Source organism: Panulirus ornatus, chromosome 10 (assembly GCF_036320965.1).
Source record: "Panulirus ornatus isolate Po-2019 chromosome 10, ASM3632096v1, whole genome shotgun sequence".
In the NCBI taxonomy this organism is placed as follows: domain Eukaryota; kingdom Metazoa; phylum Arthropoda; class Malacostraca; order Decapoda; family Palinuridae; genus Panulirus; species Panulirus ornatus.
The window spans coordinates 64,305,625-64,318,524 of record NC_092233.1 but is presented as its reverse complement, the minus strand read 5'-3'; the positions used below and the strand labels follow the sequence as shown (position 1 = coordinate 64,318,524).

The following is a 12,900-nucleotide window of genomic DNA, read 5'->3' as shown; positions in this document are numbered from 1 at the left end:
TTTGATCGAGTGAGTAACATAAGGGTAAGAGAGATGTGTGGAAATAAAAAGAGTGTGGTTGAGAGAGCAGAAGAGAGTGTTTTGAAGTGGTTTGGGCACATGGAGAGAATGAGTGAGGAAAGATTGACCAAGAGGATATATGTGTCGGAGGTGGAGGGAACGAGGAGAAGAGGGAGACCAAATTGGAGGTGGAAAGATGGAGTGAAAAAGATTTTGTGTGATCGGGGCCTGAACATGCAGGAGGGTGAAAGGAGGGCAAGGAATAGAGTGAATTGGAGCGATGTGGTATACCGGGGTTGACGTGCTGTCAGTGGATTGAATCAAGGCATGTGAAGCGTCTGGGGTAAACCATGGAAAGCTGTGTAGGTATGTATATTTGCGTGTGTAGACGTATGTATATACATGTGTATGGGGGGGTTGGGCCATTTCTTTCATCTGTTTCCTTGTGCTACCTCGCAAACGCGGGAGACAGCGACAAAGTATAATAAAAATAATAATAATAATATATATATATATATATATATATATTTCTTTTTTTTTTTGCTTTGTCTCTGTCTCCAGCGTTTGCGAGGTAGCACAAGGAAACAGACAGAAGAAATGGCCCAACCCACCCCCATACACATGTATATACATACGTCCGCACACGCAAATATACATACCTACACAGCTTTCCATGGTTTACCCCAGACGCTTCACATGCCCTGATTCAATCCACTGACAGCACGTAAACCCCGGTATACCACATCGATCCAATTTACTCTATTCCTTGCCCTCCTTTCACCCTCCTGCATGTTCAGGCCCCAATCACACAAAATCTTTTTCACTCCATCTTTCCACCTCCAATTTGGTCTCCCACTTCTCATTCCCTCCACCTCCGACACATATATCCTCTTGGTCAATCTTTCCTCACTCATTCTCTCCATGTGCCCAAACCATTTCAAAACACCCTCTTCTGCTCTCTCAACCACGCTCTTTTAATTTCCATACATCTCTCTTACCCTTACGTTACTTACTCGATCAAACCACCTCACACCACACACTGTCCTCAAACATCTCATTTCCAGCACATCCACCCTCCTGCGCACAACTCTATCCATAGCCCACGCCTCGCAACCATACAACATTGTTGGAACCACTATTCCTTCAAACATACCCATTTTTGCTTTCCGTGATAACGTTCTCGACTTCCAAACAGTCTTCAATGCTCCCAGAATTTTCGCCTCCTCCCCCACCCTATGATTCACTTCCGCTTCCATGGTTCCATCCGCAGCCAGATCCACTCCCACATATCTAAAACACTTCACTTCCTCCAGTTTTTCTCCATTCAAACTTACCTCCCAATTGACTTGACCCTCAACCCTACTGTACCTAATAACCTTGCTCTTACTCACATTTACTCTTAACTTTCTTCTTTCACACACTTTACCAAACTCAGTCACCAGCTTCTGCAGTTTCTTACATGAATCAGCAACCAGCCCTGTATAATCAGCGAACAACAACTGACTCACTTCCCAAGCTCTCTCATCCACAACAGACTGCATACTTGCCCCTCTTTCCAAAACTCTTGCATTCACCTCCCTAACAACCCCATCCATAAACAAATTAAACAACCATGGAGACATCACACACCCCTGGTGCAAACCTACATTCACTGAGAACCAATCACTTTCCTCTCTTCCTACACGTACACATGCCTTACATCCTCGATAAAAACTTTTCACCACTTCTAACAACTTGCCTCCCATACCATATATTCTTAAAACCTTCCACAGAGCATCTCTATCAACTCTATCATATGCCTTCTCCAGATCCATAAATGCTACATACAAATCCATTTGTTTTTCTAAGTATTTCTCACATACATTCTTCAATATATACATTATACATCTTTGAATGAAAACTCAACAACTGGAGTTTATAGTATAAATGCTTTTGGTAATGGAAGATTATCTTCATTATAAATGTTTAAGAAACATTCTACAAATGTGGAAGTACTATGATTTTGGAAAATACCCTCCCCTCCTTGTATTTTAACTTTCTAAAAGGGCGAAAATTTTGGGAGCCTTGAAAAATGTGTGGAAGTCAAGAACATTATCCCGGAAAGCAAAATTGGGTATGTTTGAAGGAATAGTGGTTCCAACAATGTTGTGTGGTTGCGAGGCGTGGGCTATGGATAGAGTTGTGCGCAGGAGGATGGATGTGCTGGAAATGAGATGCTTGAGGACAATGTGTGGTGTGAGGTGGTTTGATCGAGTAAGTAACGTAAGGGTAAGAGAGATGTGTGGAAATAAAAAGAGCGTGGTTGAGAGAGCAGAAGAGGGTGTTTTGAAATGGTTTGGGCACATGGAGAGAATGAGTGAGGAAAGATTGACCAAGAGGATATATGTGTCGGAGGTGGAGGGAACGAGGAGAAGAGGGAGACCAAATTGGAGGTGGAAAGATGGAGTGAAAAGGATTTTGTGTGATCGGGGCCTGAACATGCAGGAGGGTGCAAGGAGGGCAAGAAATAGAGCGAATTGGAGTGATGTGGTATACAGGGGTTGACGTGCTGTCAGTGGATTGAACCAAGGCATGTGAAGCGTCCGGGGTAAACCATGGAAAGCTGTGTAGGTATGTATATTTGCGTGTGTGGACGTGTGTATGTACATGTGTATGGGGGGGGTTGGGCCATTTCTTTCGTCTGTTTCCTTGCGCTACCTCGCAAACGCGGGAGACAGCGACAAAGTATAAAAAAAAAAAAAAAAAAAGGGGGGAAACAGAAGGAGTCACGCGGGGAGTGCTCTTCCTCCTCGAAGGCTCAGATTGGGGTGTCTAAAAGTATGTGAATGTAACCAAGATGAGAAAAAAGGAGAGATAGGTAGTATGTTTGAGGAAAGGAACCTGGATGTTTTGGCTCTGAGTGAAACGAAGCTCAAGGGTAAAGGAGAAGAGTGGTTTGGGAATGTCTTGGGAGTAAAGTCAGGGGTTAGTGAGAGGACTAGAGCAAGGGAAGGTGTAGCACTACTCCGGAAACAGGAGTGGTGGAGGTATGTGATAGTGTAAGAAAGTAAACTCTAGATTGATATGGGTAAAACTGAAAGTGGATGGAGAGAGATGGGTGATTATTGGTGCATATGCACCTGGGCATGAGAAGAAAGATCATGAGAAGCAAGTGTTTTGGGAGCAGCTGAGAGAGTGTGTTAGTAGTTTTGATGCACGAGACCAGGTTATAGTGATGGGTGATTTGAATGCAAAGGTGAGTAATGTGGCAGTTGAGGGAATAATTGGTGTACATGGGGTGTTCAGTGTTGTAAATGGAAATGGTGAAGGGCTTGTAGATTTATGTGCTGAAAAAGGACTGGTGATTGGGAATACCTGGTTTAAAAAGAGAGATATACATAAGTATACGTATGTAAGTAGGAGAGTTGGCCAGAGAGAGTTATTGGATTATGTGTTAATTGATAGGCGTGCGAAAGAGAGACTTTTGGATGTTAATTTGCTGAGAGGTGCAACTGGAGGGATGTCTGATCATTATCTTGTGGAGGCGAAGGTGAAGATTTGTAGAGGTTTTCAGAAAAGACGAGAGAATGTTGGGGTGAAAAGAGTGGTGAGAGTACGTGAGCTTGGGAAGAAGACTTGTGTGAGGAAGTACCAGGAGAGACTGAGTACAGAATGGAAAAAGGTGAGAACAAAGGAGGTAAGGGGAGTGGGGGAGGAATGGGATGTATTAGGGAAGCAGTGATGGCTTGCGCAAAAGATGCTTGCGGCATGAGAAGCGTGGGAGGTGGGCAGATTAGAAAGGATAGTGAGTGGTGGGATGAAGAAGTAAGATTATTAGTGAAAGAGAAGAGAGAGGCATTTGGACGATTTTTGCAGGGAAAAAATGCAAATGAGTGGGAGATGTATAAAAGAAAGAGGCAGGAGGTCAAGAGAAAGCAAGTGAGAGTTGGGGTGAGAGAGTATCATTAAATTTTAGGGAGAATAAAAAGATGTTTTGGAGGGAGGTAAATAAAGTGCGTAAGACAAGGGAGCAAATGGGAACTTCAGTGATGGGTGCTAATGGGGAGGTGATAACAGGTAGTGGTGATGTGAGAAGGAGATGGAGTGAGTATTTTGAAGGTTTGTTGAATGTGTTTGATGAAAGAGTGGCAGATATAGGGTGTTTTGGTCGAGATGGTGTGCAAAGTGAGAGGATTAGGGAAAATGATTTGGTAAACAGAGAAGAGGTAGTAAAAGCTTTGCGGAAGATGAAAGCCAGCATGGCAGCGGGTTTGGATGGTATTGCAGTTGAATTTATTAAAAAAGGGGGTGACTGTGTTGTTGGCTGGTTGGTAAGGTTATTTAATGTGTGTATGATTCATGGTGAGGTGCCTGAGGATTGGCGGAATGCTTGCATAATGCCATTGTACGAAGGCAAAGGGGATAAGAGTGAGTGCTCAAATTACAGAGGTATAAGTTTGTAGAGTATTCCTGGGAAATTATATGGGAGGGTATTGATTAAGAGGGTGAAGGCATGTACAGAGCATCAGATTGGGGAAGAGCAGTGTGGTTTCAGAAGTGGTAGAGGATGCGTGGATCAGGTGTTTGCTTTGAAGAATGTATGTGAGAAATACTTAGAAAAGCAAATAGATTTGTATGTAGCATTTATGGATCTGGAGAAGGCATATGATAGAGTTGATAGAGATGCTCTGTGGAAGGTATTAAGAATATATGGTGTGGGAGGCAAGTTGTTAGAAGCAGTGAAAAGTTTTGATCGAGGATGTAAGGCACGTGTACATGTAGGAAGAGAGGAAAGTGATTGGTTCTCAGTGAATGTAGGTTTGCAGCAGGGGCGTGTGATGTCTCTATGGTTGTTTAATTTGTTTGTGGATGGGGTTGTTAGGGAGGTGAATGCAAGAGTTTTGGAAAGAGGGGCAAGTATGCAGTCTGTTGTGGATGAGAGAGCTTGGGAAGTGAGTCAGTTGTTTTTCGCTGATGATACAGCGCTGGTGGCTGATTCAGGTGAGAAACTGCAGAAGCTGGTGACTGAGTTTGGTAAAGTGTGTGAAAGAAGAAAGTTAAGAGTGAATGTGAATAAGAACAAGGTTATTAGGTATAGTAGGGTTGAGGATCAAGTCAATTTGGAGGTAAGTTTGAATGGAGAAAAACTGGAGGAAGTAAAGTGTTTTAGATATCTGGGAGTGGATCTGGCAGCGGATGGAACCATGGAAGCGGAAGTGAATCATAGGGTGGGGGAGGGGGCGAAAATTCTGGGAGCCTTGAAGAATGTTTAGAAGTCGAGAACATTATTTCAGAAAGCAAAAATGGGTATGTTTGAAGGAATAGTGGTTCCAACAATGTTGTATGGTTGCGAGGCGTGGGCTATGGATAGAGTTGTGCACAGGAGGGTGGATGTGCTGGAAATGAGATGTTTGAGGATAATATGTGGTGTGAGGTGGTTTGTATCTGGGGTAAGAGAGATGTGTGGTGATAAAAAGAGTGTGGTTGAGAGAGCAGAAGAGGGTGTTTTGAAATGGTTCGGTCACATGGAGAGAATGAGTGAGGAAAGATTGACCAAGAGGATATATGTGTCAGAGGTGGAGGGAACGAGGAGAAGTGGGAGACCAAATTGGAGGTGGAAAGATGGAGTGAAAAAGATTTTGAGTGATCGGGGCCTGAACATGCAGGAGGGTGAAAGGCATGCAAGGAGTGAATAGAGTGAATTGGAACGATGTGGTATACCGGGGTCGACGTGCTGTCAGTGGATTGAACCAGGGCAGGTGAAGCATCTGGGGTAAACCATGGAAAGTTCTGTGGGGTGGTGTGGAAAGGGAGCTGTGGTTTCGGTGCATTATACAAGACAGTTAGAGATTGAGTGTGAAAGAATGTGGCTTTTGTTGTCTTTTCCTAGCACTACCTCGCATGTGTGCAGAAGGAGGGGGGTGTCATTTCATTTGTGGCAGGGTGGCGACAGGAATTAATAAAGGCAGCAAGTATGAATTATGTACATGTGTATATATGTACATGTCTGTGTATGTATATATATATATATATATATGTATACATTGAAATGTATAGGTATGTGTATGTGCGTGTGTGGATGTGTATGTGAATGGGTTGGGCTATTTTTTCATCTGTTTCCTTGTGCTACCTTGCTAACGTGGGAGACAGCGACAAAGTATAATATAATAAATAAATAATGAGTGGTTGGACTATTTTTCGTCTGTTTCCTTGCGTTACCTCACTGACATGGGAAACAGTGATTAAGTATAATGAATAAATAAATAAATATATATAACTGCTAGAAATAGAATAATCATATTACATGAAAAAAACTTATAATATGTATGCAAGTGAACATTCAGGTTCAAGCAGAGTGAATATTCAAGACAGCAAAATAACAACAATTACCACACAACAATATATAAGTTACAAGTGACTAAGTTGTAGTCTATTGAGCAACAACTTACTTGCATGAACAGAATAATATGCTGATGTGCAAGGTCCTTAGAAAGATGACAGAAAAGTCCCAATGCCCAAACACCCTGGTTTCTGACAGATGGATCTTCTGACCGCAGGCACAGCAATATCAGATTTTCATGAAGAGAATGGAGAGTAGGAGTCATGACTGTTACATCAGGGCATTCTACCATATGACAAACAATACTCAAACACTTGGCAAGTGTGGCACGATCTTTACGTTCTTCCTGAACCTGCAAAGTAGTGAAAGAAAAAAAATAGCATAAAAAATTATTCTTTCCAATTCCCACCTTCCACCTTTGTGCATAAGAAAGTGGCAGCAGTCATTCTTTTCCAGTATCTACATTTCTCAAATTAAGTACATTTATATAACAACTACTTCACTTATGTAATGACACATCAACCAATAATTCTGAACAGAGCCAACACTTAAACTATATGCAGTACTTCATATACTTAATATGTATGAAAACCCCAAGAAAGTATAATTTAATCGTATGCTAAACGTGTATGAAAACCCTGAGAGTTAAAAAAGTTCTGTGCCCATACAACATATCTATATAAATCACAACAGAACATAGATAAATGTTTAAGTAAACAAGTAATATTTTTTCCACAATGTACTAATTCATCTTCTCCATTCCTTCTTTTGGAAAGTAAAACAGGAAGATTTTCAGATCCCCAGTCCCACCCATTTTAGTCACCTTCTATGACACTCAAGGAATACAAGGGGAAGTATTCTCCTCATATACATGTATGTGTATATATCTAAATGTATGCATATGTAAATGTATCATTTTTTTCCTTTCTTTCACACTCCATTTACTAATTTGCCATTCCCAGCAAAGCAAAGTAGTGCTTGGAACAGAAGAACAGCCTCAGATGCTCACATCCACCCTCAAGCCATCATATATAAAGCACGCAAGCAAGAGCCACCTATCCAAAGCCAAGTCCTACAGCCCTTTCTTTGGTTTCCTCCAACCACATTGTATACTCTGGTTCTACTTGCTGACAGGAGGTAGCCCTCTTATATACCACATCACTCTATTTTCCTCTATCCCATGAACATTTCTTACCCTTCTGCATGTTCAGGCCCCAATAACCCAAAGCCTCTTCCAATTCATTCTTCTTTTTCTTCCTCAGTCTATCCACCCCCTTGCATGCTACACTTCTGAAACATATATCTTATTAATCAGTATCTCTTTACTCATCCTAACCATCTGTACAAAGCACTGCAGCATACCCGACATAGCTATCTCAATTATGTTGAGCTTACCATCATAATTCTCTTAAACTGTCATTCCCTACATGGTCAACCCTTCTCATGCCACATACTGTCATCAGGTACTTAAATTCCAAAACATCCACCCTCTTCCAATCTTTGATATTTTGGTCCCATGACTTACATTCATATAGCAACACGGGGACAAATAATTATCAAACAAACCCATCTTTGTCTCCCTATAATTCTCAATGCATCCAGGAATATTGCCCTCAACCCACCCTATGATTAATTTCAGCTCCTATAGATGCATCCATGGCCACATCCACTCTCATGGATATATATAAAACACTCCAATTCCTTCAAATTCTTTACATTCAAACTTACACCCAAAACATTGTCTCTCCTCTCTGCTGAACCTCATAAACTTAATGTTATTTACAGCTGTCACACACCCCTCAAACTCAGACATCAGCTTCAACAGTTTCTCACTTGTCTGCCATTAGAGCCATGTCACCTGCAAACAGTAATTGATTAATCTCTCTGGACCCCAACCCCCAGTTTACTGTCGATTGACCCCTCTCTCAACAACCCCACATTTAATTCATCATCCCATCCATAAACAAATTAAATAGGCATAGTGATATCACACACCCTTGATGCAGACTTACCTTCACAGTGAACCATTCGCCAACCTCCCTTCCTATTCACAAACTTACCTTACTCTCAATAAAAAAACTCAATACTACTTCTAGCAACTTTCTTCCATCTTATATTCAAAACACCTTCCAAAAGACATCCTGATCGACCCTCTCATACACTTTATCCACATTTGCAAATGTCACTTATAAATCCATCTCTTTCTCTAAGTATCCCCCTTTCAAATTCTTCAGGGCAAATACCCAAGTGAAACATCTTCCACTACTGAAGCCATAACACTCCTCCCTAATCTGATGTTCCATGCATGCCAGCACCTTCTCAATCATCAATCATCCTTACAATTTGCCAAGAGTACTAAACCAATGTATTCATCTGTAATTTGACCATTTACTAATGTCCACTCTGCCTTTATATACCAGCAATATACAGGCATTTCTCCAGTTCTCAAGCATCTCAAGCAAAACACATACGCACAACCCTACTTAACCAATCAACAACAGTGTCACCACGTTTTCTGAGAAATTCAACTGTTAATTCCCTCCAATCCAGCCTCTTTGATGCACTTTCATCTTCCATAAGTCTTTCAGCACCTCTTCTTTTTCTCCCATACCATTCACTCCTTATACCTCCACATTAAAAACACCCTATATGGTGTTACCCAAGGTAATCATCTAATTCATTCAAAAACACTTCATAATACTCACTTCATCTCCTCTTTACCTCTTACTTCCTTATAACTATTTCCCCTTCTGCTCCACTCACTGATGCCATTTAATCCCTTGTCCTCGTACTATCCACTCCCTTTCAAAATACATTTTTGTTATCCCCGAAGTCTGCCAATAATCTCTAAACCCACCTCTCATATGCCCTCTTTTTTCAGCCCCTACAACTCCCTCCTACCACGTTCTCTAGGACATCTACCAATCACTCGTACTCCTTCCCTAAATGTAGCACCCATACACCTATCTTCTCTCTTTCACTAACTTCCCCACCATACCTACCACTAACTTTTTCTCAAATGTTCACCTCCTAACTACAGCCTGCCACATACTTCACCCACATATCTAAGCAATGCTAGCTTGAATACCTTCTATTCATCATTTGATCTTAGCCATTCCTCACCAAAATCTCTCCACCTATATCCACACATGAACCTCTTTTCCCTACTCACTCACTTTCTCCATCTTCTTCCCACCCATCATTTTCAATCTGCAATAGGTCTGTGATGAGGGAATGTAACATACATGGCATCACTTTCAAGCAATGTACCAATCCACCTCACATTTGTTTCAATCAACATGTTCATGGAGTGTGTGTGAGTTTCCTCTGTAACCTTCAATCTTGTGCTGCTACCTGGCAATATCTCATGAACAATGAGGACAAGGTTGATAGGCAAGTCAGTGGATATTTGATAATGTGGGAAACCGGGGATCAACAATACAGATTAACCATACTGATGGCTGATATTCTGCAATGCCTCACATGCCTTCAGAAAGAATTTCACGGAGCCGACGGCCTCCTGTCTTATGATCCAGACATACAATTCAGATACACTTTCCACATTATATCAGTTGTGGCCCAACTTTATTGGTGGTTGAGAGGAAAAGCTTGAAGGAGAACTTGGTGCTGTTAAGTATCAATACATGGAAGAAACTTCCACAAATCCATTTGTGACTATAAGAAGCCAATCATGCAGTGCTTTGTGACAAGAAATAATTGAAATACAAACTTTTTGGAAAAACAGATGGACCAAGCAATATCTATAACACTATGAAAAATATCAGCAGTCTTTAAGTCTAGTTCTGTCAATGACTTGAAGGACCTAATTTCTTCTGTGTATGAAAAAGCATGATGATCCCATGCAGATGACTGATGATTATACTGAGCTCTTCATAAAGGTTTCCATGACAACAGAACATAATTTGAGAGAGATATTCTACAGAATCTCTTCTTGCCATGCTACTCCAACTTGCATTTACTTCAGGCTCACATTCTATGGTGATAGAGAAAGCCATATCCCACAACAATCCATTTCTACCTATCTATCAATCTATTTATATCTCTGACATCCATTCCCTCCAGGAACTCCCGTCAAGGGGGTAACCGAGGCAAGAGTCCACTTATCCCTGTCCCTATTAGATGCCTCCCTCACATATATTTCATGCTAACAAAAGACAATGTCTTAAAACAAGAAAATAATAGACAACTTATTGCCTTGAATGGGGCTGGAGCAGGTCATTCTGACCCAAATCCAGCCATAGTAATGTTTAAGTGAGTGAACCAGCGAAGATAAAAGGAACCATATGTTGACAAGTATCAAAATCACCTATGACTGTCAACTTTCAACATCCTTATGCAATAAATTGTTGAATAAGCATATATGCATCAATATATATGTGAGTCAGTTGTTGTTCGCTGATGATACAGCGCTGGTGGCTGATTCATGTGAGAAACTGCAGAAGCTGGTGACTGAATTTGGTAAAGTTAGTGAAAGAAGAAAGTTAAGAGTAAATGTGAATAAGAGCAAGGTTATTAGGTACAGTAGGGTTGAGGGTCAGGTCAATTGGGAGGTAAGTTTGAATGGAGAAAAACTGGAGGAAGTAAAGTGTTTTAGATATGTGGGAGTGGATCTGGCAGCGGATGGAACCATGGAAGCGGAAGTGAATCATAGGGTGGGGGAGGGGGCGAAAATCCTGGGAGCATTGAAGAATGTGTGGAAGTCGAGAACATTATCTCGGAAAGCAAAAATGGGTATGTTTGAAGGAATAGTAGTTCCGACAATGTTGTATGGTTGCGAGGCGTGGGCTATTAACAGAGTTGTGCGCAGGAGGGTGGATGTGCTGGAAATGAGATGTTTGAGGACAATGTGTGGTGTGAGGTGGTTTGATCAAGTAAGTAATGTAAGGGTAAGAGAGATGTGTGGAAATAAAAAGAGCGTGGTTGAGAGAGCAGAAGAGGGTGTTTTGAAATGGTTTGGGCACATGGAGAGAATGAGTGAGGAAAGATTGACCAAGAGGATATATGTGTCAGAGGTGGAGGGAACGAGGAGAAGTGGGAGACCAAATTGGAGGTGGAAAGATGGAGTGAAAAAGATTTTGTGTGATCGGGGCCTGAACATGCAGGAGGGTGAAAGGAGGGCAAGGAATAGAGTGAACTGGATCGATGTGGTATACCGGGGTTGACATGCTGTCAGTGGATTGAATCAGGGCATGTGAAGCGTCTGGGGTAAACCATGGAAAGTTGTGTGAGGCCTGGATGTGGAAAGGGAGCTGTGGTTTCGGGCATTATTGTATGACAGCTAGAGACTGAGTGTGAACGAATGGGGCTTTTGTTGTCTTTTCCTAGTGCTACCTCGCACACATGAGGGGGGAGGGGGATGGTATTCCATGTGTGGCGAGGTGGCGATGGGAATGAATAAAGGCAGACAGTGTGAATTGTGTGCATGGGTATATATGTATGTTTCTGTGTGTATATATATGTGTACATTGAGATGTATAGGTATGTATATTTGCGTGTGTGGACGTGTATGTATATACATTGTGTACAGGGGTGGGTTGGGCCATTTCTTTCGTCTGTTTCCTTGCGCTACCTCGCAAACGCGGGAGACAGCGACAAAGCAAAATAAAATAAATATATATACATTTGATTTGATATGGTGTTTTTGATAAAAAAAAAGTCTACTTTAGCTCACCAACCAAAACAGTCTTACAAATGGGCATGGTATGTGGAAAAAAAAATTCAGCCTTACTGACGTATCTCCAATCCTTGACACGAATGTGATCAAAGACACTTCAACCCAAAATCGTCTAATCATAAAACCTGGTTCTCAAAAACAAATAAACTAAAGCTTAAGATTATTATGTTTGAGTATAAACATAAATGGCAAACACATACTTCTTCTGAAGTGGTAGATTCCTCCTCATTGTCGAGTATTTCTCCAACTTCAAGTGCCTGCAATTCATCCTTCAATGCCTGGGCTCTTATTAAGTCCAAGCTCCGCACACACTCCTCTACCTCCTCACGTAACTGATTAATCTTCACTCTAATACGAGCTGCCTGGTGTAAGTATATCAGGAATTAGAGAAAAGAGCAGAATTTGAAGAAGGATGTTATTCACATTCTTTGACCAAGTAGGGTTAAAATTGTGACTTCAAAATTTCCTTTCCACTGCATTTCCACTTATATTATTAAAATGGTCTTAAATATAACCTGTTTTCACATCACACAACTTGCTAACCATTTCTTATTGTTTCGATATAATACTAATAACATAACATAAAGAGATTTTCAGAAAAGAAGAGAGAATGTTGGGGTGAAAAGAGTGGTGAGAGTAATGTCAGCTTGGGAAGGAGACTTGTGTGAGGAAGTACCAGGAGAGACTGAGTACAGAATGGAAAAAGGTAAGAACAAAGGACGTAAGGGGAGTGGGGGAGGAATGGGATGAATTTAGGGAAGCAGTGATGGCTTGCGCAAAAGATGCTTGTGGCATGAGAAGCGTGGAGATGGGCAGATTAGAAAGGGTAGTGTGTGGTGGGATGAAGAAGTAAGATTATTAGTGAAAGAGAAGAGAGAGGCATTTG

General features: G+C 41.4%; 1 protein-coding gene across 1 annotated transcript in view; it reads right to left on the bottom strand.

The window, feature by feature from the left end:
• The window catches only part of Cap-G (Chromosome associated protein G), a 104,421-nt gene that overhangs the window by 68,335 nt on the left and 23,186 nt on the right, over window positions 1–12,900 (bottom strand). Inside the window, exon 10 of the mRNA XM_071665321.1 lies at window positions 6,429–6,671. Coding sequence (XP_071521422.1) covers window positions 6,429–6,671 — 243 coding nt within the window. The remainder of the gene's footprint in view (window positions 1–6,428; window positions 6,672–12,900) is intronic.